General features: G+C 41.1%; 1 protein-coding gene across 11 annotated transcripts in view; it reads left to right on the forward strand.

Moving 5' to 3' along the window:
• ZBTB20 (zinc finger and BTB domain containing 20) overlaps positions 1-25165 on the forward strand; it is an 807544-nt gene extending 782379 nt beyond the window's left edge. For all 11 annotated transcript variants that reach the window (XM_030802021.1, XM_030802016.1, XM_030802015.1 and 8 more), the window contains 2 exons: positions 11965-13569; positions 24389-25165. In XM_030802021.1, coding sequence (XP_030657881.1) covers positions 11985-13569; positions 24389-24810 — 2007 coding nt within the window. In that variant the 5' untranslated portion in view covers positions 11965-11984 and the 3' untranslated portion in view covers positions 24811-25165. The remainder of the gene's footprint in view (positions 1-11964; positions 13570-24388) is intronic.
• Positions 25166-25611: the final 446 nt, after the last annotated feature.

The following is a 25611-nucleotide window of genomic DNA, read 5'->3' on the forward strand; positions in this document are numbered from 1 at the left end:
ATGATTGATAATCAGTATACTGACCCAGCTCATTGTAATGTTTTTCACATTATTTCAGGTTGCCTAGGCAAAGGACATATTTTATCTTTCTCATTATTATTTTTAATTAGTTTTCACAAAAGGTGAGATAAAAACAGAATCTAACAAATATCCCATGGAGATATTTGGTGTTCTCTTTTCTTTCAAGAATAAATTAAGACCTTCTCTGCTCCTCTCTGCTGGCTCTCTCGGCAGATAGTCAAAATCCCATGCCAATTTTCAAATGAATAAGGGCTCATTCTAATAGCGGATCACAGTCCCCTCTGTTGAGGAAACAGCCTTTTAAATTCATGTCTGGACCCTGAATAAGTTACTCTTGGTTATAAACTTTAACAGTTTGACCTGAAGGTTTTTAAACTGTACTAATATATAACCTGGTTGTGAGTTCAGCAATAAATTTATCCCCAGTATGTGAAGGGCCAAAGAGAAAACTAGTGTCTTTTATTCTCTCCAGTGACCTTCACTAAATATTGCATATTTACTTTGTAAATGAGGACACCCAGTGGCCACCAAGAGAAAATATTCTAAACAATCCTTGACACTACTGTTAATGTACATATAAATACCCTGTTATCAATGCTGATTGATAGATGTTTCTGTAACATCTGTTACCAAGCAGGTTAGCTTCCCTAACTTAGGCAACAGTGATCGGAGTTTGGCCTGATCATTTTTCTATCACATCATAGATTGGTCATCTCTTCTTATTTTTTATTACAAAGTATGGCTTAGCTTTGGGTTCCACTGAATCCTCTGTTGACAGGGGCACCCAGTGAGCTGTCTCTCTGGGGAAATGGAATCAGGGAGATGGAGACAGCATGGCATGTGTCAGAAGTCATAAATGAATGAGCAGAGTTTGTGGGCAACTCAGGGAACACATAAAACAATTGCTTGGACTTTAAATTCATATTGAAAATAGAACTGTGGGTAAGTAGGGAAATAAAGGACAAGAAAAAGAGCAATTCACAGAACTTCGGGGGTGGGAAAGCCCCCTTGGGACCATACCACATAGACATATCTCAGAGTAAATGTGCACCCTGAGGTTCCCACTTATTGTCAATATGTTTGTGAAGTGTAGTGAAGAGTTGACCAAACAAGCACTCACATAGAACCCACACATTATAAAGAAACATGCTGGACACAATGAGGGATCCAGATAAATATTTGTAGTTGTCATTGTAGTTGTGGTTATAACAAGACAAAATACTAGCCTTTGGGAGGCTTGGAGTCTTAGAGAGATAAGACAGACACAAATGAAAAAAGAAAGAAAAGAAACAATAATATATTGGTAAGAACTAACTTAGGTCCTACATGTATAGGAAGTTCGGGTGAACTTCCCCAACACTCCTTAACATTCAGGTACAAAAAAATTCCCTCATTTTTCTAAAGAAAATTAAACCTGAGGCCCCTGTCACCAAATTAGCAAGAAATACAGCCAAGTTTTGGGGCTCCCTTCTCATCCCTAGATTGGTACAAGACTCATGAAGTCTAAGTCCTTCGTCCATGATGGTCTCCATCACTGACATTGCTTGACTACCCCACAAAGATGCCATGAGCCTTGTCCTTCTGACTGCCAGCACTACTGCACTAGCTGGGTTTACAGATGCCCTCCACAGTGGTCCTTGCTGTTGACCATTGGCCAAGCCCCCAGATGATCGCTGTTCCTCTCAGAGTGTTGCCTTTTTATGTCCAGCCTCCAGAAGTGTGCCAAGAAATTACCTCAACTGGAGCTGTATGCAAGTAGAGACCTTGCTACCTTCCCCATTTGAGGGAAAGTTGATTGTTTTTCTCTCCAGTAATGCTATCCAATTCTCTAACTCCAAAGCATCAATCAGCCTCACTCTCCTTACCCCACAAAGGGCGCAGGTTAATAATTCATTTTAGAGAACAGAGATTAGGAAAGAAAACTCTTTGTTTTATGGTTTATTCTTTAGGGCTTAATGGGCTCTGAAACCACAACTCCCTGAGGCAAAGGAGCCTATAAAGTATACAAAAACCTGGCCGTTCTTTCCTACAGGTGGAGGAAGGGGGAAGATACCTTCTCATTAAGAAAGTTTTCTAATTCAGTGAGAACAAGCCAAAAATTAATGTCTCAATTTATTACCTCACCAACCAGTAGAAACCAAGAAAAGAGAACTCTAGTAATCACAGAAGGCTTCACAGAGAAGGAAAAAGTTTGAATAAGGTTCATGGGGATGATAAGACTTGGTGAGGAGAGAAACCACAATAACTTCAGAACTGCAGAAAATTCAGCAGAAGAGAAGTAAAAATGAATGTAATCCACACACAGGAAAGCAAAATGGCCAACCTTTTGGATTAGCACAGAGATTTTATTTTAGAGAAAATCAAATCCAACCAAATCAGTGAAGTGAAATCAGATAACTTGAATGTTAGCTATAGCTGCAGGAGACTTCTATAGCTCAATGTCTTTTTTGATAATATGTAAATAATATAATAAATATTATACAAAAGAATATATAAAGAGTATCATAAAGATAAAATGCCTACTTGTGATTAAAGTAATTATAAAGTATGCCTTCTACTTTACTTATTTACCAGAATCTCCCAAGGTTTTGAGTTCTATCTGACAGCACTTATTCTTCATCTCAGTCTAAGCTAAAAAGAAACTTAGGTCTTATTCTTTTTTTTAAGGATTTCATGTGCCTGGTTCTATACCCTAGGTGCGCAGATGAATTTCAGCTACTCTCTTAACCTAGCCCACACAAATCACCTCAGTGCTTCCATTTTAACCAGTCATCCAACAAAACAGATTAATCTTTTTCCTTGGCTTTTCCCTGTTGCTTTGGGATGGAAGGTCTTTACTCTTCAGTAAAATTATCTATCATTGTTCAAGTCCATAGAGAAATCGGTCGGGCACAGTGGCTCATGCGTGTAATCCCAGCACTTTGGGAGGCGAAGGTGGGCGGATCACGAGGTAAGGAGTTCGAGACCAGCCTGACCAACATAGTGAAACCCGTCTCTACTAAAAATACAAAAAAAAATTAGCCGGGCTTGGTAGCACACTTGTAATCCCAGCTACTCAGGAGGCTGAGGCAGGAGAATCGCTTGAACCCAGGAGGCAGAGGTTGCAGTGAGCCGAGATCATGCCACTGCACTCCAGCCTGGGGGAGCCTGGGGGACAGAGCAAGACTGTCTCAAAAAAAAAAAAAATTGCATTCTCCTCCTACCAACAAACAGAGATACTCTTGAAAAACAGCAGTCTCATTGGAAGCAACTTTTTTTTATTTTTCAGAAAGACCCAAGGAAAGAGAACATTTGAGCATGAATTTGAAGACCTGCTTCAAAAGCAGTTTCAGAACAGCACAGCAACAGAGGACTAAAGGAAGTTCTATGAATTGGGAATTCGATGATATTTTTTGGCAGAAACCTTTTTTTTTTAATGACACTGTTGAGTTCTGTTTTCTCACTCATTTAAGTCCAGATAAAAGTTTTCCCGAAGTCAAAAAATCAGTTTTCTTACCTAACTATAATTCATCAGTGTGTGATGATATTCTTTAAAGAAATGCCATACCTGGGAGTTATACTGAATCTTTGAACTCACTGAATTTATAAATCTGTTTTTTCTATAAAATAAGTATATGATTATGTAGAGACTGCAAGAACAGCTTATTAAGTAAGAAGATGCTGGTTTTCATATACTCAATTTTTAAATTTGTCATTGCTTCTTAAGCAAAACAAAAGACCTAACTTATTAACTGTACAATTGAATATACAGATCCTTCTTTAAGGTCTATTCAAAGCCAAGTTCAAACAGCACAAATTTCTGAATTTAAGTAGATCCTTTGGTTCATTTTTGTATACCACCCACGGATGTAGCATCTCTGTATTTTTGTTCCCCAGATTTAGCGAACAAAGGAAAAGGTTACAATAGGGCAGTAGCTAAATTTGTAAGGAAAGCGCTTTAGAGAGAGAAAAAAATGAAACTCCTAAAAGGTGTCTCAAAAGGTTTACAATATAAGAGGATTTAAAGGCATCAACCTCAGATTTCATTGACTTTTTTCCTTAGTCCCAGCAGGTCTTCTCCCCCTCATTTCATTTCGACTTTGGAATGAGGGTGTAAGTGTCTTTCAGAATGTTGTCGGGAATTATCTATCTAATTCTTTATTCACAGAGTAAAACTTAATTTTCACAAACTGTACTGTAAAGTAAATTTCAACAGTTTACCTCATTGGAATCAGATGCTCAAAGTATAAAAAATTCATAAAGCATATAGCGTGATAATACTCAAGACTGAAGTTTTAACTTATGGTTGGAATTGGTTTCATAAAGTGGATGCTCAATTACTTGTTGATTGGTTGATTATGCCCTCACCTCATAAGTAAGGGATTTGAGGTGGCTTAAAATAATATTCAATTGTTAATAAATATGTACGGAATATATTTCTATATAACTACAAAAAAAAGAAATCAGAGTAGAGGTAAAATAAAGAATTGATAATATAATGAGGCTGGTGAAAATTTTACATAGAAAAGCATACCATGAGGTCCTACATAGTTGCTAAAAGGGGGCCTAAATTTTTATGCTGAGCCCCCTAGTGAACACAGCCAAGAGGGAAACATGATCAGTTATGATATTCACAGGCTCCACAAAGAAAAGCAAAATACAGCTTTTCCTGAGCACTGAGGTCTGGGAGAAGTTGATTGATTAATATATGTTTCCAATATCAAAGATCCTTATGGATAAATTTCTTCTATTGATTTAGATTTCAGATCATTTGTATCCTTATGGTTCCATTTATACTGGGGTATTCTCAGTAAATGTTTCACTAATGAAATGGTGAAAATTCAAGTGACCCCAAAAGCAGCTTCATTCATAAGTCAATTGTATTTACAGTTTTACAATATGGGCAGGCATGCCCTCATCCTTTCTTAGAGATAACAGCAGACTTAACATAAAATCAGGCAAGCCAAAGACCTGGGCTAACCAAGGGAAACTGTTGAGACCTCTAAGGCCAAGTAAAAAGACTTTTCTGGAATTACTTTCTCCTTTGGACCTGTAAAATCCCACTAGTAATGTAAATCTATTCTCAGCCTTAGATAAAGTACAAAGCTCTTATTTTTTGGTGGAGTGAAGAGAGGAAAAAGAAGTCAAGAATGGAAGATAAGTCAAGATTTGGGGATGGGCCTCAAAATCACAGGGCAAATGTTTTTCTAGTTCTCAATTTTGCCTCCTTATTCCCCATACTTCAAGCTTAGTAAAACTTCGTGGTATAACAGCAAAAAGGAAGAAAGGGAAGGAGGAAAAAAGAAAGAAAGGCAGGCCCCCCATTAGAAGTGCTATAGATCTTGCAAGTAAACTCTATTTTTTTGGCTTATTAGATGTGTATATTGAGTTTATATTTATTTTTTATTCAAATTATACCACAATATCTAATTTTTAACTGTCAAAAAATGTTAAAGAGTGTTTTGTTTGTTTGTTTGTTTGTTTTTTGAGACGGAGTCTCGCTCTTTCACCCAGGCTGGAGTGCAGTGGCGCGATCTCGGCTCACTGCAAGCTCCGCCTCCCGGGTTCACGCCATTCTCCTGCCTCAGCCTCTCCGAGTAGCTGGGACTACAGGCGCCCCGCCACCACGCCCAGCTAATTTTTTGTATTTTTAGTAGAGATGGGGTTTCACTGTGGTCTCGATCTCCTGACCTCGTGATCCGCCCGCCTCGGCCTCCCAAAGTGCTGGGATTACAAGCGTGAGCACCGCGCCCAGCCGGGGTGTTTTTTAATTCTTCTATGGATTTGTCTTAACTGTCAAAAGGGACTTACTCTGAGTAAAACAAAGTTTGCTAAATAATAGTTAGCTTCAACAGTTGTAAACTATATGGCTGTCATAATCCAGATTTCTGCTAGTATCAGTAGTTATCTACATTTCTCTCTTCCTTTTTAATCCTTTTAAAAAATATTTCTCTTCTGAAAAGTAACTTTCTCATTTTGGCTAAGATTGTTTGCTTTCTCATACAAAATAGTGTAAGCTCAACTTAAGTAAATGGAAAATATTAGTTCAACAGACCTTATGCATCAGAGAGTAATGCAATCACAAAGTTTGCATCAGTTTTAGAAGCTTTGATTACGGAAAGCAGTTACAAGTATTTTAAAGAAGGATGCCTGAATCTCAATCCACAGCTCTTACTTTGGGGAAAACACAGACCCCTTTGAGATTTTGATGAAAGCCACTGACCTTATTCCTATAAAAGTATAAACATGTCCATTTATGAAAACTATACATACCCCCTAAAACCCAAACATAAAACCAAGGACCCTTAAATACTTTTAAGTATTCTCTAGAAATGTTCTATGAATGAATAAAAATTCAGGTAATATTAAAGACATACCTAATTACAGTATTAGGATCATAAATAGAAAGGTGTTGTAAATATTGTAAACAAGTTAGTAATTTTTAATGTCTTTGTCTAGATAAAATAATAAGTAGTTTAAAAAGCACATCCAGCTAGTCCCCAACTTTCATAAGTAGCTATTCCTGCAAATATGTTTGAAAGTCAAATTTCTGCAAGTTCAAAGTCAAATTTCTGCAAATTTCAACAATTGATGTATGTTTTATGTGAAGAATTCTGTTACCAATGGCTAAAAAAAGTGCTGAAATCCCTGATGGTTCCTCCACACTGGGCTTAGACAGTCTGGAAGATAGAGGAGAACTCTCATTGGGAGATGGCCCAAAACATCCCCCTTTTCACCCAAGAATGGGTAAGTAAAACTGTACAGCTCTCCCTCCCATAGGTTGATGACCCTCCCCAGTCTCACTACCGAGGTATTAACAGCTAGGATATGCTAGGTATATGGAGCCAGGGTAGGAGAAAGAGATCTTGTCTGCTTGCCACCTTCCACTTGCATGTGTGATTTCTCCAGTGCTCCCAGCCACCCTCCCAAGACTGTGATGATACTAGTGAGATAGAAATAGAGAGCAGGGTGGTGCAGAGTCATTTGCTGTGGATGGAACCTGTTAGCAAGAAAGTACTATACCTCCTCTAGTGCAGGGATTCAGCAGGACTCCATTGGCATATATGAGGAGGTAAAGTAGATGTAACTGAGGTCTTACCCCAGGTAGGGGGTTTGGAGAATAAGGGGGCTCAGTCACCAAAATACATCCCCCCTTTCTCCAGAGATGACTGGCTCTTTCCTAGTGTGACTAACTTGGCAAGCTGCACCCTGTTCCATGTGTGGACCCACCAACCTCATCTGGTGCCCCAAATTGAAAGCTCAAGAGCTTTCTGGCCCTGCCACTTGACTTAGGCTTATTAACTGGACCGAAATTTATACTGGTTTTCATTTGAGAGCTGGTGTTTCCTTCCAAGTCCAGAGACTTCAAATCCCCATCCCCCTCTATAGCATCTTACCCTTGCACTAGTCTCATTTTATATATCCTTTTGCTCTCCTGATTGAGAAAGAACTGGATTTCACGCCTAATTAAAAGAGATTGTATTGCCTGCTGTTTCCTTTCTTGCTCATTTTCTCTTGAGAGCAGGCAGCTTTTTATTCTCATGCTAAGTCCTATCCCTGGACCCCTGCAGCTTAAGGGACAGGCAGGAGCAACGTTCCTGCAAAACAGAGAGTCAGGCCCTCTATCCCCAACTCCCCACAGGCAGATTTTCCCTTCGGTACTCACCCCTGCTTTAGCCCGTCTGTGTTGTGCTCTCGCAGAACAGTCACTTAGAATACGTGATGACTTTCATTACTGCAATTCCTTCCATGTTTCGAGAGAATGCCATCACAGGCTGACTCTATATTTTTACTCTAGTGAAAAGGAGGTAAGTTATTCTTTTAAAACACAGAGAACTATTTTTATCACTTTTTCATTTTGCCATCAGTTTTGTGTTCATAACACTGTGCATTTTTTATTTTGGGTGGGGAAGAATCCCCAAATACACATAATCACATAGTGTATGTAAAGTTTTGTGGTTTTGTACAGTTGATAGGGTTGGGGTTTGGGTGTGTGTGTGTGTTTTTTTTGTTTTGTTTTGTTTTTTCTTGAATAGCCCAAATGCCTATTCAGTGCCAATCCAAGAAAGAATAGAGTTAGCATTTTCACACCATTCCTTCCTATACACTCCCTGAATAACCATCTAATCAAAATTTGTTTTCAATGGGGGACAAATCTTCTACAGTAGAGTATTTCAGATTTATTCCATTGGAATCTATACATTAATGCCCATTGGATGAAAAGGACATGCTCACAAAAGCCTGGACTTTGCCTTGCTGTGGCAGAAACTTTTTCCCACTGTATTAGTGTTAAAAATAAAAGAAAGCCTGGGAAAGGAATTGCCTCAGCATTGTGTGCTGGAGGAATGAGGCATGCTTGAATGGGGAGGCAGCGTCCCCCTTCGCATCTGTACTCATATCAGCAAAAACGATTCAGCTTTTCACGGCTGTTCACTGCAGTGTGGGGCCAGTGTACTCAGGGAGATATTTAAGAATTGTGTCTATAAAATTCAACCAGGCATGTCAGATCAGGTTGTGTACGTGTGCAGGTTTAGGTTTGTCTCTGTGGCTTTTAATGAACTTGGTGGCAATATTATCGCAAGAGTCTTAACTCAGACTATTTAGTAGATAACTTGATTGTTTAGGTGAACTAAATGTGCAATCCAGTCTGGTCAGTTTGTATTTTTCTCATGAAATTGTGTGTGTGTGATTATGTGTGTTCATTTCTCATCTCTAAAGCAAACTTCATTATTACTTTCAGTGTCTTCCTTTTTTTTCTGCTGAGAATTAAGATAACTCTCAATCTTTGGGCACTTCAAGTTTCATTCCTCAGTGATCCACTGTTATGCAGTGGAAAAAGAATTAAAAGGCATAGGTTCTAATCCCAACACTGCCTCGTGCTACTGTGCAAAACTTTGGGCAAGTCATTTAGACATTTTGAGAGCCTCAACTTTCTCTTATATGAAATAGTAATAATAAGACTTGTCCTGAAGGGCTGGGCACAGTGGCTCATGCCTGTAATCCCAGCACTTTGGGAGGCCGAGGTGGGCAGATCACCTGAGGTCAGGAGTTCGAGGCCAGCCTGGCCAATATGGTGAAAACCCAGCTACTAAAAATACAAAAATTAGGCAGGTGTGGTGGCGTACGCCTGTAATCCCAGCTACTCAAGAGGCTGAGGCACAAGAATTGCTTAAACCCAGGATTTGAAGGTTGCAGTGAGCTGAGATTGTGCCACTGCACTCCAGCCTGGGCAACAGAGCAAGACTCTGTCAAAAACAAAACAAAACAAAAAAAAACCCCTGTCCGGAACACATATAGGATTGTTGTAAGGAATAAATGAGATGTTACATGTAAAAAAGTTGTATACACTGTGAAACACTACATGGATACTAATTATTGTGATAATTGTGATAGAGCTACTTCCAAGAATTATCTGAAAGAAAACTGTCATATATGACATCTCTAGTGTTATTGTTGTAACTAATGCTATGAGCAAATGTGTGTTTAAAGAGTGTTTTCACTTGTGTAGAAAAAAATGTTGTAATAAATCCATCCTACACAGAGATGATCACAGACACAACCAGTTTTACTGCTTATTGTTTTACTTAAATGAAAGAGACCTTGGTTATAGTAAAATTGTATATAGAAAATTCTAAACCATAGTGCCAGTTAGTTCGTTGTCTTACTTCTTGCACTATGACATCTAAAAAAATAAGTTCTTTAAGTTAGACAACTGAGGCTATGTCAAAGCATCACAGCCTAAAAATATGAAAGCCATGCTAAATCACAGGTAGGTATAGAAGTAGCTGGAGGTAGTAGTGGGCAAAGCCTTTCACACAGCTTCACAACAGAGCTGTGGATCCTTAAGGGCCAGACCTCAGTAAGGGGCAAACTATGCAATATAATGAAGCAGTTAAGAGGGTGAACTCTACAGCCAGACTGCCTGGGTTTAGATGCCAGTCTACCAGCAATTGCCTGTGTGTACTTGAGCAAGTTTCTTAGTTTCTCTGGCCTCAGTTTCCTCATCTGTAAAATGGGAATACTATCATCTACTCCCCATGGTTGCTGTAAGATTAAATGAAATCGTATACATAAAGCAGTTAGAACAGTAACCCCTAAAAAATGTTCTCTTGTGATTACTATCATGGTATGTATGTATGGTGAACTCAGCAAGAACTTGAAATTTGGTCTGCTGCTGATTGAGTTCCTGAACAGCCCTTCCTGGGTTATTTGTGCCTTCCTTTGGGGCCGTATTTTGTATTAACATGGTTACAGGGGATTCACTTTAATTCTTTAATCTGGCAAAGAGAACTTGTCTTATATAAGTAAAAACGATGGAATCTGTAGCCTAATACAATATTTTAGGCACATAACAGACCTGATAGAGTCAGAACAAGAAAGAATGCTCTTACACAAATTAGTGCAAATTGTATTATTGAACATTTATTATGTTAAGCTCATACCATGTGAGGGTGATTGAGTGAAGCAAGGTAGAAACGCTCATTGAACTCAGAGTTTCCTGAACAAGTCTTCTATCACAAGGTAGAGCAGAAAGTTTGAGGAGGTAGGCCTTCTTCCTATCTGCAGGCTGTTACCTCTCAGGTGGCTTCTCACAAGACGGAGAGATTTGGGTCACAGGCCAACAATCAGTGCTTGGGCCATTTGGTTTTGAAAGCCTACTTATTTCACTTTCCCAAGCTGATTGTTCAGTTGTAAAGGCAAGAATGGGGAATCTGATTGAAGAATTATTTGGAGGGGGATTCTCTAGAGCCATCTGAGAGGTGAGCTAGAAAAATAGAAAAGCCCTAAGATCTGCTGCTATAGCCACCTGTTTTCTTTCTCATTCTGAATCCAAATCTTATCAATAGTATCCCTTGTCATACAGCCTATATTATAGGGGTGGCGCTGGGTCAGGCTATCCGCAGCCTCCACATAGCTGTTGCCTTCCTCCTGGGAGCTGTTTAATACTTCCCTGTGGCAAGTACGTAAAGCACCCTATTACCCAAGGAGATCATATATCCCACTTCTGGTTTACTCCTGCTATCCTGGCCTAATTATCAACAATGCTCTCTTTCACTCTTGAAAGTGCCCTGTTTGCATAATAAATATGATCACCAATGTACTCTAGTTTCCTGGGTCAGAACTGCCATCTCTGACCTTTTTAACGTTCCACCTTCATTAAGCCTCAGAAAATTCAGAAAACCTTCCATATCACATGCAACCACCCTAGAAAGTGCTCAGACAGGTTGTCAGAGATGACAAGAAGAATGAGTAGATACAGAAAGCAGCCGTGAAGTGCCCCTTTAGCTAGCAGATTGCTTTCTGTAGCCCATCCATCATCCGGAAAGCATGATCATGACTGTTTGGTAGACATCTTAGTCTGGGTTGAATTTTCCAAGAATTTTTGCATACATGGTGTGGGTTTTGATAATATGCCATATGACTTAATAGGAAGGGGGTTTATTTGTTAACTATGAATATGGTCACCGTGTATGAATAAAATAAGGGACTTTGATAAGTTGGGGGAAATGTAAACTTTCCCAAAGAATCTGGGCTTAGGCCTGTCTAAAGTGAAGGCAAAGTAAATAAATACATAAATAAAAATAAAGTGGAGGTATAGTGTTCCATAAGAACAAGTCCTCCATTTGCCTTTCAGTTCTTTGCTGAAGCTGTAGGAATAGCAGGCAAACAAACCATCTGGTTATTAGGCCACTCTACCTCAGCCGAAGCTCTGGGGAGTTAATATGGATACCCAAAATGGCTGCGGCACTAAGGCAGGAATTGGAGCAAAATTCAAGGTCCTTTTCCCTCAGGCCATCCTACCTACAGCTTGTATGCCGCAGCCTGTCCATCTCCCCGCTTGCATATGTAAGGGCAGTGCTTCTGGGAGCCATGAGCATTACTCACCTGAAACCTAGGTGTTAGGAATGCAGCCAGCTAGATCTGACCCATGCCCTGTTTTGTGTCTGCGTTGACATGCTGCAGGTGACATCAGTTGCAAGGGGATGACCGAGCGCATTCACAGCATCAACCTTCACAACTTCAGCAATTCCGTGCTCGAGACCCTCAACGAGCAGCGCAACCGTGGCCACTTCTGTGACGTAACGGTGCGCATCCACGGGAGCATGCTGCGCGCACACCGCTGTGTGCTGGCTGCCGGCAGCCCCTTCTTCCAGGACAAACTGCTGCTTGGCTACAGCGACATCGAGATCCCGTCGGTGGTGTCAGTGCAGTCAGTGCAAAAGCTCATTGACTTCATGTACAGCGGCGTGCTACGGGTCTCACAGTCGGAAGCTCTGCAGATCCTCACGGCCGCTAGCATCCTGCAGATCAAAACAGTCATCGACGAGTGCACGCGTATCGTGTCACAGAACGTGGGCGATGTGTTCCCGGGGATCCAGGACTCGGGCCAGGACACACCGCGGGGCACTCCCGAGTCAGGCACGTCAGGCCAGAGCAGCGACACGGAGTCAGGCTACCTGCAGAGCCACCCACAGCACAGCGTGGACAGGATCTACTCGGCACTCTACGCGTGCTCCATGCAGAATGGCAGCGGCGAGCGCTCTTTTTACAGCGGCGCAGTGGTCAGCCACCACGAGACTGCGCTCGGCCTGCCCCGCGACCACCACATGGAAGACCCCAGCTGGATCACACGCATCCATGAGCGCTCGCAGCAAATGGAGCGCTACCTGTCCACCACCCCCGAGACCACGCACTGCCGCAAGCAGCCCCGACCTGTGCGCATCCAGACCCTAGTGGGCAACATCCACATCAAGCAGGAGATGGAGGACGATTACGACTACTACGGGCAGCAAAGGGTACAGATCCTAGAACGCAACGAATCCGAGGAGTGCACGGAAGACACAGACCAGGCCGAGGGCACCGAGAGTGAGCCCAAAGGTGAAAGCTTCGACTCGGGCGTCAGCTCCTCCATAGGCACCGAGCCCGACTCGGTGGAGCAGCAGTTTGGGCCTGGGGCGGCGCGGGACAGCCAAGCTGAACCCGCCCAACCCGAGCAGGCTGCAGAAGCCCCCGCCGAGGGTGGTCCACAGACAAACCAGCTAGAAACAGGTGCTTCCTCTCCGGAGAGAAGCAATGAAGTGGAGATGGACAACACTGTTATCACTGTCAGCAACAGCTCCGACAAGAGCGTCCTACAACAGCCTTCGGTCAACACGTCCATCGGGCAGCCATTGCCAAGTACCCAGCTCTACTTACGCCAGACAGAAACCCTCACCAGCAACCTGAGGATGCCTCTGACCTTGACCAGCAACACACAGGTCATTGGCACAGCTGGCAACACCTACCTGCCAGCCCTCTTCACTACCCAGCCCGCGGGCAGTGGCCCCAAGCCTTTCCTCTTCAGCCTGCCACAGCCCCTGGCAGGCCAGCAGACCCAGTTTGTGACAGTGTCCCAGCCTGGCCTGTCGACCTTTACTGCACAGCTGCCAGCGCCACAGCCCCTGGCCTCATCCGCAGGCCACAGCACAGCCAGTGGGCAAGGCGAAAAAAAGCCTTATGAGTGCACTCTCTGCAACAAGACTTTCACCGCCAAACAGAACTACGTCAAGCACATGTTCGTACACACAGGTGAGTGTCGCCCCACCTGGAGGCCTGGCAGCAGGGGCTGAGGGGGCTGTGGGAAGGCAAGGTAAGAGAGCAGGTAGAAGGGAAGGTTTGGGATCATCTTTCAGATTTTAAACAAACCACACCACAAGCCTCTTCTAGAAACCCCAACTGTGTTCCTCCCACCATAAGAACAAAGCACCCTGCCACCAAGAGACACCATCACAGGAACCCTTTATGGAGAAGGGATGTCCTAGGGATGTCCAGACTGCAGAAGAGAAGACTCGGGTCACTATATGAGCCATATTCAAGTATTTGTGTTTCAGAGGCAGCATACTGTAGTCAGGAAGAGCTTGAGTTCTAGAGCCAGGTGGCCTGGGTGTAAATTCAGGCTTAGCCACTACTAAACCTTGTCACCTTGGAAAAATTACTTAACTTGTCTATACTTCAGTTTCCTTGTGTATAAAATGAGAATAATCATGATACGCCTTCCTTATAGTGCTGTTTTGAGAATAAATTAGTACATGTGAAGTCTTTAGAGTACTTCTTAGCACATAATAAGTGCTCTATAAGTGGTAGCTATTATTAACATGGTTAAGAGAAAGAGACATTCAGTTTGTGTTTGGCTCCAAAAGGTAGAACTAGACCAATGATTGGATGCTATCAGGAGATTCTTTCCACAAAATAAAAGAAAAATTTTGTTAACAATCAGATCTGCTCTAGTATCAGATAGACTGCCTTTAAATGGAGTGAGTTTCTGTAATTACACGCATTCAAGGAGAGAATGGATGAACATTTTTAGGGATTTTGTACACAGGATTCAGTCATCAAGGTGGGCAAGATCGTGTTTCATCCCTGGATTCTATGATTCCAGAGCTAAGATCTTCTGACCTCTTAGCCAATCCTTTTTCATAGCTCCATAGTGGGACAGAGATAAGGAATTCCCATAGAATTGGGCATTCCATGGATGTGCCTCCACGTAAGTGAGCACGTAAGCGACTGTGATTTCACCTAGATTCTCTTGGACCTAAGAATACCTACAACAGTGATGATCATTATATTTGAAATTCTTTTTTTTTTTTTTTTTTTTTTTTTGAGACAGGGTCTTGCTCTGTGGCCCAGGCTGGAGTGCAGTAGCATGATCTCGGCTCACTGCAGCCTCAACCTCCCGGACTGAAGCAATCCTCCCGCTTCAGCCTCCCAAGTAGCTGGGTCTACAGGCACATGCCACCACGCTCATTTAACTTTTTTATTTTTTGTAGAGACAGGGTTTTATCATGTTGCCTAAGCTGGTCTCAAACTCCTGAGCTCAAGCCATCTGCCTGCCTCAGCCTCCCAAAGTTCTGAGGTAACAGGCATGAGCCACTGTGCCTGGCCTCAGAATACCCTTATTAAATGACAAATAATTTAGCAGGGAAAAGTTACATACTCAAATTCTGATACATGAAAACAAATTAGTTTCTCAAAACAACCTTGTTTCTCAGATCAGCTAGTAGGAATCCAAGAGAGAAGACATAAAACAGCAAAGTTTAGATTGGGGACTGAAGGGAAGGAAAGCAACAGAGATAGAGGCAAGGCATGAAACATGGAATTGTACAACTGAAATAGAACATTGCTTAAGATAAACTTTGCCTTCTTTGTAGGGTAATGTAAGTCAGGACATTATTTAAATTAATGTGTGTACTTTTATGAGAATCAGTTTTTAAAGATCACAGTATTCACACTTCCAAATAAGCAGAGTGACTCACTACTGAATTTATGAAGAAATTTGTTTATTTGGGATAAATGTGAATGTACTAATAACCAGAGGCAAATCACAAGAAATTTTCCATATGGTATGCATATCACCATTATTAGGTGAATTAATCAAATAGTAATGTTTTTATTTTGTAGCATCTTATGATTTATAGAGTGCTGTCACATAGTTTATATCCTTTCCTCCACCGGATAGCTGATTTATAAGCCATTAAATTAAGGAGCATGGGGGAGGGGTGCAGGAAAGACCATTTGTGAAAGTATCTCCTTAGCCAAAGTTGACTTTGCTGGTCTTGGATCCATAAACGTATCTGCTCTCCCCTCTGTACATCTCTTCAAGTAGACCTGTCAGATATAAAATTCACACATTCTGTTAGATCACATAATAAAATAAGTCTTTAAATTTGCAACATAAAATTTTCAGTGTACTACCAAAAAGTATCCTCGTGGTGTATAAATACATTTCTCCAGTGGATTCACTGAAGGATTCTGTGGTTAACCGAGATAACTAGATTTGGACATAAGAAAACCAGCAAAAGATTTGTGCACTCAGACATAGATGCAAAAGCTATAGGTAGAGTCATTTTATAAATCTGAGTTATGCTTAAAATGTGGACTTCACTTTTCTAGTAAATTATGAATGTTATTGTAATGGTGTATATAATATAGCCCCATCTGAAAATAATAATGTGCATATATCAATCAGGCACCTAATTTAAAAGAAGTAATGCTCTTCCCTTTCATTCCAGAATTATTTGGCAGTGGCAGTTTGGAAATCCTATCGGTCTTTCACGATTATTGTCTAACTGAAGGATCTCCTAACAAAGTTTTAGAACAATTGGTCTAGATTTTCAAAAAGCAAGACAGCCGGAACATGTGGAAATAATTCAAGACCTGGGTTCATTGTAGCTCGCATTTCCAAACAAAGTTCTTTTCACTTTCTGGGGAAAACATAAGAAAATGGAGCCTCAAAACTTTCCAAGAGCCCAGTGGAAGTGATAAAAATTCCAAGCAAAAAGTCCAAATGTTAGTATAAAAAGATTCTAGAGAGCACGGGGATACTTGTAAGAGAGTAGAGTTGGACTCTGTGTTCCCACCCATACTCTAACCAAAAAGAATCCTAAAAAAAAAGAATAGTTTGACAAAGTTAAAAAGAAGGAAATTTGAGTTCTCTCCATCACAGCTACTATGCAAACCAATAGACCTGCAGAGTAACTGTCTTAGCAATTCAGTAACTCCAAAGTTTAATATAGATGGTAGTTGCTTTCAACAACTGCAGAGATAAATTGTGTGTGATGGTACACACCAATAGTCCCAGATACTCAGGAGGCTGAGGCGGGAAGATCACTTGAGCCCAGGAGTTTCGAGGCCAACCTATCTCTTAAAAAAAAAAAAACAAAAACAAAAACTGAAGAGAATCAATTCTAAGATTCAGATTCCAATTAAAATCTCATACTGCTCTATGTTAATGATACACATTCATGAAAGAAAGTGTTTGGGGCCACGCATGGTGGCTCACGCCTGTAATCCCAGCACTTTGGGAGGTAAAGGTGGGAGGATCAGTTGAGCCCAGGAGTTTGAGACCAGCCTGGACAACTTGGCAAGACCCCAGCTCTACAAGAACTATAAAAATTAACCAGGCATGGTGCTGCATGCCTATAGTTCCAGCTACTTGGGAGGCTGAAGTGGGAAGATCACTTGAGCCCAGGAGGCAGAGGTTGCAGTGGGCGGAGATCACACCACTGCACTCCACCCCGGGCAACATAGCAGGACTCTGTATAAAAAAAAAAAAAAAAAAAAAATCTGTTTGAGACAAAGAAGTAGTCCGTCATACTGACTTTGGAGCTAAGCTCTACCTTTAAGAATCAAGGAAGCTTTAGTTGTAAAGCATATTTCACAGTGATTATAACCCAAAACTTCAAAGTAGAGGCATAAATGAAAGACGATTGTACTGTAATTAGATGATTTGGATCCAGTTTTGTTTCCTCTAAATGGCTGTGTGTCCTTCAACAAGTCAGTTAATTTCACAACCCTCTATTTCTTTGAGTTTAAAATAAAAATGATTTTTTCTGCCTTTTGATGTAAACATATGATGCATGTGAGAGCTTTTCAGAAGAGGCAAAGTGTTACTTAATTAGAAAAAAAAAAAATCCTCATCATTATTACTTTTCGCCCCTACTACCCAGGAGACACTTAGTTTCTTTGCTGTATTTCCTGTCTCTGAATAATACACGCTTGACATCTGTCCTTCCTCTTTGGAATTTAAACGCTGAAACTATTTTATACTCCTTAGATTGCTCTTGGATATTCTTCATAACAAGAATTTTTTTATTCCTTAACAATTTTTATAACAGTAAAAGAAAATTCCTCACCTAACCAGTCTTTATCCACTGCTAAACAAACCACGGAGGACTTCCTTATCTCTAGGAGTTTCTTTCATTCACTTACTGCAGCTTCATAAAAGTTGTGAGAAAGGAAACTAAGAGTTAAGGGCATGTTTGAAAGCAACAGAATTAGAGAGAAAAAAAACAAAGATAATACAAACCATCCTGTCAGGGAAGAAAGCAGTGCTCCCCTCTACCCCCTTCCATCAAGAGAAAAAAGCAGAAGTCAAATAAAGGAATGGAAATGAAAGGGAAAGACAGAGAATACAAGAAGGATAAGCCTTGGTGTCAACGTGGATATGGAAGGCAAGCAATAGGGCAACTTCAAAGATAACCCTGGAGCAGGGTGATCCCCACACTAGCAGCATGCAAATTATGTTCCCCCACCCTTCACCCCCACCCCAGACATCCTAAATCAGAAACTCAGACGATGGAGCCCAGCAATCTGCGTAACAAGCCCTGGTCCATGCTGAAGTTGAGAATCAATCCCCTAGAGAGGTGAGCCTGGGTAATTAGAAGAATGGCATCAGGTTGCTTTTGCTACATAACATTTTTTAAAAATTCCACTAATAAGAATCTGTTTAGAAAAAGTAAATCAAACTTATGGATCAAAGCTTGATTTTGTAGTGGATAAATTATATCACAGAAACGAATCACTCACATATAAGAGGTAAGTTGAGTCTTCCAAATTACATAGGTCACGTGGCAAATGTATCCCTTCTGGTATTTAGCAGTACTGACTTGTATTATTCATATCATCATGTGTTACCTTTACACCTTCCCTTTAGAATGTAAACTCTGTGAGAGCAGAAACACACACACAGAGACATACATTTCACACACATATATATACATGTATCTCACACTTTTATATGCCCATTCATTTGGTCAATGTGCACATTCACCGAAAACCACCTGATCTCCAAAAACTATTGAAATAAAATAAATAAAAGAAAATTTTTAAATGTGAACACGCTTTCCAGGAGAATTTAATTCAAGGGACTTATACACAGATACATTCTTTTCACAGCAAGACTTTTAAATTTCTTTGTTTTTTCTTTTTTTATTTGCTAGAGAATATATTGTACACATATCTGTGTTCACACTTTTATGGGTTTTTTTTACCCACAAGAGATAAATGTTTTGGCGTTTTCTGAATCATATTATCAACAGCCCGTTCATTGGCGACTGTTTTTAGCCCATTGGTATCCTCTGCACATATGGTAATTTTGCTTATTACTTTGAGAAGGTCAGCTATTTCAGCCATGAATTCAGTGTAAATAGACATAGTAACAATAGTAGAATAACAGTGTTGGTGATTGGGCCATAATGGTCACATGAAGATAATGTGTTAATCCTCATATGGAGCTTGGACTATTAATTATATCAAGCCAGTAGATGCAAAGTAACAAGTATAAGGCTTGGAGTGAGAAGGCCATGATATTACCACTTTCTGACTGAGTGACTTTGGCTAAGTTCTATAACCGACCTAAGCCTCAGTTTTTCAGATCTGTAGTACTTACTTTACATGATTGCTCTGTGAATTGAATAACATAATTTATGTGAAAACACTTAATTATGAATGCTGTAAAACTATCAAAGCCATTAATATGTGTTACAGTAGTATCACACATTTTGCAGCATAATCCAGAGAACAAGGAATTGTTAACAAGGGAGAGGAAGATAATCTGGTTGGGCTAGTATTGTACTCTCAGGTGTTACTGACTTCTTAGATGAGCTTCAAGATGATAGTACAACTCTCTACTTGGAGATGCTATTTTCTGGGGATGTTAATATCCACTCTATTCACAAAATTTTAAGAAAAGTCAAGTAACATGGATGAAACTCTCCAAAGTTCTGCTTAAAACTAAAATATCTTAGTTGTCACTGAAGCCACAGATATTTTGTGAATGCAGCATGTTCCCAATAGGCAGTCCCTCTTAGCCTCACAGTCCAAGCTGGCAACAGGATCACATCCCAGGGAATGAACAGAAAGGCTGGCAGGCAATCACACCACTGATATCTCAGGTATGTGGGCCCCCCATTTTTTTTGAGATGGAGTCTCACTCTGTTGCCCAGGCTGGAGTGCAGTGGTGGCATCTCTGCTCACTGCAACCTCCACCTCCCGGGTTCAACTGATTCTCCTGCCTCAGCCTTCTGAGTAGCTGGGATTAAAGGCGCCCACCACCACGCCCAGCTAATTTTTTGTATTTTTAGTAGAGATGTGGTTTCACCATGTTGGTCAGGCCGGTCTCAGCCTCCTGACGTCAGGTGATCCACCTGCCTCAGCCTCCCAAGGTACAGGGATTACAGGCGTGAGCCACAGCACCCCACCGTATGGGCCCCCTTTTAAACAGACGTCTCTTGATGGAGACTAGACCCTGCAGCCATTAAAAGCTCCATATAATTCCATCTGAATGTACTTCCATTGTTAATATGGAACCTTCCCCATTTTCTGGTCCTATCTTGATGTTCCCCATTCAGAGGACCTGCACTTTCAAGTATTCCTTCTGCTTTCCTCACCAGTGGCCACCTTCTGCTACCCGCCTTCTCCTCTTTCCCCTCCTTCCTTGCTGCCTGCTGTCTCATCAAGCACCCTGTCTTCGTTTTTTGACCTGTCACTGTACTCACGAAAGAGGAGGGCATTGTACTAGGGCAGATGATGGGGAGGCAGAGAGAACAGGAGAGTCAGGTAGGAACAGTGCTTCTGAAAAATCTCCTGATAACAGCATTCATTGTCCTTTTCACAGCTCAGGAGAAGCCTTGGTTAAAACGAGGGGGGAAAATCAGTAGAATAAGTGGGTTCTTGTTGAGCCCCCAGTGCAAGAGGTTCCTATTCAAAATCGGGGTGTCTTTACCCATTAGGATGGCTTTTACTTGAACTTCGTGAGCTTCAGGTAGAACCCTCTGCATCTTCTAACCTAAGCAGGATCTTTCTTCCTTTTTTTTTTTTTTTCCACTTTTCAGTCATGGTAGAGTTAAGTGTCAGAGCTGGTCCATGAGAGGAAGGTGATAAGCAGGCATTGAAAAATTGAGAAAAACATATACCTTTACCATGCCCAACACCCTTGGCAAGGCAGTAAAGGGCACTGCCTCCCCCTCAGTTTCTTCCCTTGCTGTTTGGTTTCTGCGCCTCCAGTGCTCAGTCACGGGTTTCCTAGGAAGTCCTCTGTCTGTGCTCTGTGCTGACATTTTATCCATATGCCACTTCTTGCCATTCGCATATGTAATTGAGAGAGTAGACTACACCCTTAACTCTGAATTACATAGCTGCAATATAATCACTTGTTTTACTGATTATCTGAAATAATTTTTTAAAAATTCAGGATTGACTTCCATATGCCATGCAAGTCATTTCGCAGTTGGTTTCATTTATCCTTGGTTCCTCTGTGATGAATGGAACAGTTTAATTTTTCTTAAAATGACCACATGCTCTGTACTAAGTGCTTTATCTCTTCAATTTTCAAAACACCTTCATGAGACAGGTACTTACTATATTATTCTCAAGTTATAGATAAGGATACTACGGCTTATAGAGGTTAAATGACATGCCCAAGTCACTCAGCCAAGGAAATGGAATTCATATCTGACTCCTACATCTGTATAGGCCCAAAATGGATCATTTAAAGCAAAGGAACTTACATGACCTTCCCCTTGATGTTATAATTCAAGTATCCACTTTTTACTTTGTGTCCCCTTCTGACAAATCAGACTTGCCATTCCTGACCATAGGCTTAAACCTGGAAAACCATCTCTGACCATTTATCTTCACTTTTTGTTTCTTTACTTGGAGAGCAACAATCGACAGACCTCATCCATTTTATGTATAACATCTAAAACCATTTTGGAATTGCTCTAAGTAATATGCAAGAAAACAGTGGGAAAAAAATTTTCTTAAAACACAATCATTCATTCCTGCTGAGTGACTGCGTTTCAAATTCATACAGAAGTGAAAGTTGTGAGCACCTCACTAATCTGAAAATATACCCCATTTAGTAAGACAGTTTCTGAAATACCTACACTCCACCATCACAGCACCTGAATAATTGTAGGGAGCACCTTCCTTTAAGGAGCTCCCAAGTGCTTTGCAAACATTTCTCTTTATTAAGTAACATACCATTGTTCTGTGGCAGGGAAGGGAACAGGATAATTTGTCTTATTTAAAATGTGAGACTGTTAATGCATTCAGTGACTAAGTAGGTTGCCCTCGGGTCATTCACTGACAAGGCCAGGACTAGAGTCCTCAGGGGTTGCAGTCCACCATGGACTCAGGACCACTAAATCCACAAAGGACCATGTGGCAAGTGCCTGGTCCAACTCTTCACATACAGAAAATGAAATAAACCCAGAGAAATGAAAACACTTAAAAAGCCCAGGGTCACATGGACAATTACTGGTAGAACCAATACTACATGCACACAAACAACATACCTATATATGCTATGGAGAGAAACATGACAACTGTGAAGAATCAATTTATAGACAGATTAGAAGAGTGTGAAAATAAAAAGGCTTCATCAGTGACCTTGCCTCGAGGAAAAACACACAGAAGGTGAAAGTTTCAAACAGCAGATCATTTTAACATAGGTGAAGTTTCAACTTCTTAGCAGCCAAAATACCATCTGGAATTTAAGGCACGCTTCCCATAAAAGGTGAGAGGTGGACACGTTTTAAATGATAATTGGCCAGCCTATCATAGCCTCTATAAATTGTCTGAAAGCATGAGGATAGCAAAGACCAGCTGACTTCCAGGCATGTTTACAGCTGACAGAAATGTTTCAGCTAAAAACATACATGACTGTCTCTCTTAGGGAATCTCTTACTTCAAAAAAAAAAAAAAAAGTACCAATGTAAATACTATGCATAGACTGAAGTCTTCAGCAAATTGAGATTATTAGCAATGAGGCTTCCTTAACCTTTCCTGTTTTAATCTAAAAGTAAAATTATCTTCTAACCCTGTGATCCTATGCATCATACTGTCTGGTCAGTGTGCTTCAAAACATATCTGTTTATGTTTGAAAACACAACAACAACAAATTCCTGATAAGAGAAAGTTTAATAAAATGGATCATGAACATACAGCACTTAATACCAACCCTGCTACCTAGTCAGCACTTAGTACAAACCCTTCTTCATAGTAAGCACTCAATATATGGTGATTGTTTTCATTGCTGCTGTTACCACAATACATCAAAGCTCTCCTATTTCATAATGGGAAAAAAGGAAAAACAGTCAAGGCATATATTTTAAGTGGAAGTTAGCTCAAATTTTAAAAGGCTTCTTACCTTGATGCATAGTCCAAATGTTGAAATATTACCCTAAGGAGTTTCAGAGGCTTTGGGTTTTAGTTTGGATCATGAAAGAGTATGTGGAAGAAGGACTTTTTTCTCTGAGGTGAGGGCCTACACTGGGCAGTCAGGAGTGAGGTGTAGAGATGGGCCAAACACGCAGTTCATCTCACCTGTCAGGAGCAGAGCTGAGAACACACAGCACAAAGAAAACAAGTCTTTAAGTAATTATCTTACAGAGATGCCACGGACCCATGGACTTTAAGAATACCTCATGTGGTCATTCAGTGACTGAGTATTATTACTTACCTTACTGTTTGTAACAAACTTGGTCATTTGGTTTCTAAGCCAAACCAAAGCAGTAAACTGAGGAGAAACAAGGGTTTCTGCCAACAGGCTGAGAGCAAAGGAGGACGCAGGAAAACTATTTTAAAAATTGACCCAAGAGTTCAAAAAGCATATGGAAGCATTTAATGGGGGTGGGAGGTATCCTTGTAATAAGAATACCATGCATGTATTCCCACACTGTTCTTGGTGGTCTGCCAAGTGATTTCATATGTATTTTATGTCAACACCAGCACAATGAGGTAAGTAGGACTATATACCTCAGAGGCATTTGGTGATTTATCAGAGTGGAGTGGAGTGTGTTGGTGCCCAGATTTGAATAGGACCATTTGAGTCTGATATCATCATGTTGCCCACTGCCTACTCAGCCTCTACACCCGAGGAGGCCAATCCGCAGCTCAGTACAGTCAATAGAGAATAGGCAATTAACCCTTAAGTTACATTTTAGAAAGATTTCTGTCTAAAGTAGATAAACTTGAAAGTATAGCTCTTCAAAATAATGTATTCCTGTGTTGGCAAATATTTTCCAAACTCACAATCAACACATAGGTGTATTTCTTAGACTACTAGAAGTGGGGACTTTCCCCAAGGAACCAAGCTATAGCGACCAATATCCTTAGTTCTCAAGGATTCTAGAGCACCCCATGTCTCCAAAGATCTTTCTTTTCTCTTATTTCTTCTATTTGTTTGATAATGTTAATGGGAAACACTAAATCCCCTAATCAGGACACTGAAAGTGACCCCCTTCAAAAGTAGCCCTCCCTTTTCCACGGAGTGACCTTGAAGACTTTTAGTGGGGAATATCTGGTAGCTTTCCAAGAAAGCCATTTTATGGCATAGGGAAATGGAAAACAAAACTGTCCTGGCGTCACCATAAAGCAAAATTTCTCTGCACATGAGAGGCTAGGAGGGCCTGGATTCTTCCAATCAAGGATGATCCGTTAAGCAATCAGATTTTATTTTTTAATTGTTTTGTTTTTCTTTTTTGTTGTCTTGTTTTTCTGTCCTTCATTCTCCATCCCTTGCTATGTCTCGCTCTGTCCTGCTTGCTGTCTCTTCCTACATCAACAGGTGAGAAGCCCCACCAATGCAGCATCTGTTGGCGCTCCTTCTCCTTAAAGGATTACCTTATCAAGCACATGGTGACACACACAGGAGTGAGGGCATACCAGTGTAGTATCTGCAACAAGCGCTTCACCCAGAAGAGCTCCCTCAACGTGCACATGCGCCTCCACCGGGGAGAGAAGTCCTACGAGTGCTACATCTGCAAAAAGAAGTTCTCTCACAAGACCCTCCTGGAGCGACACGTGGCCCTGCACAGTGCCAGCAATGGGACCCCCCCTGCAGGCACACCCCCAGGTGCCCGCGCTGGCCCCACAGGCGTGGTGGCCTGCACGGAGGGGACCACTTACGTCTGCTCCGTCTGCCCAGCAAAGTTTGACCAAATCGAGCAGTTCAACGACCACATGAGGATGCATGTGTCTGACGGATAAGTAGTATCTTTCTCTCTTTCTTATGAACAAAACAAAACAACAACAAAAAACAGACAAACAAAAAAGCTATGGCACTAGAATTTAAGAAATGTTTTGGTTTCATTTTTACTTTCTGTTTTTGTTTTTGTTTCGTTTCATTTTGTACTACATGAAGAACTGTTTTTTGCCTGCTGGTACATTACATTTCCGGAGGCTTGGGTGAATAATAGTTTTCCCAGTCTCCCTCGGATGGTGGCCTTAAGGCCTGGTAGTGCTTCAAGAGGTCCACTGGTTGGATCTCTAGCTACTGGCCTCTAAATACAACCCTTCTTTACAAAAAAATCTTTTAAAAAAAAAGTAAAAAAAAAAAAAAAAATTCCACTTGTGAAGAGCACTACAAAAAAATATATAACAAAATCTAAAAGGCCTACTGTCTTTAAGTACACCGCTTGCAGTGTTTCAGTGGACATTTTCACAATTCTGGCCGCTTGGACTTCACAGTAACCAGTTAAAACTGTGGAATATCACTTCTGGTTGAAAACCCAGAGGAAAGGCCCTGCTGTTTTACACCTACCACGTTGTCTGATTTCATAAAAGGGCTGTGGGGGTGGGAAGGGCAGTGGGTTCGGTGGTGTGGGAAAGAAAGACGAATGGCAGGCTTCTTCCCCAGATTCTGCCCGGGTCCACACACCCTGGCCCACCTTCTCCATATCCCCCTCTTGCAGCAGAAGCCAGGAAGACTTGGACAAGCAACAAGCAACAGTGGCTATCGTATTTATTCAGTGTCTTCGCTGAGCCACAGCCTCAGCACAATCAAGAGGG

The sequence above is a fragment of the Nomascus leucogenys genome, chromosome 21, assembly GCF_006542625.1.
Source record: "Nomascus leucogenys isolate Asia chromosome 21, Asia_NLE_v1, whole genome shotgun sequence".
Lineage (NCBI taxonomy): Eukaryota > Metazoa > Chordata > Mammalia > Primates > Hylobatidae > Nomascus > Nomascus leucogenys.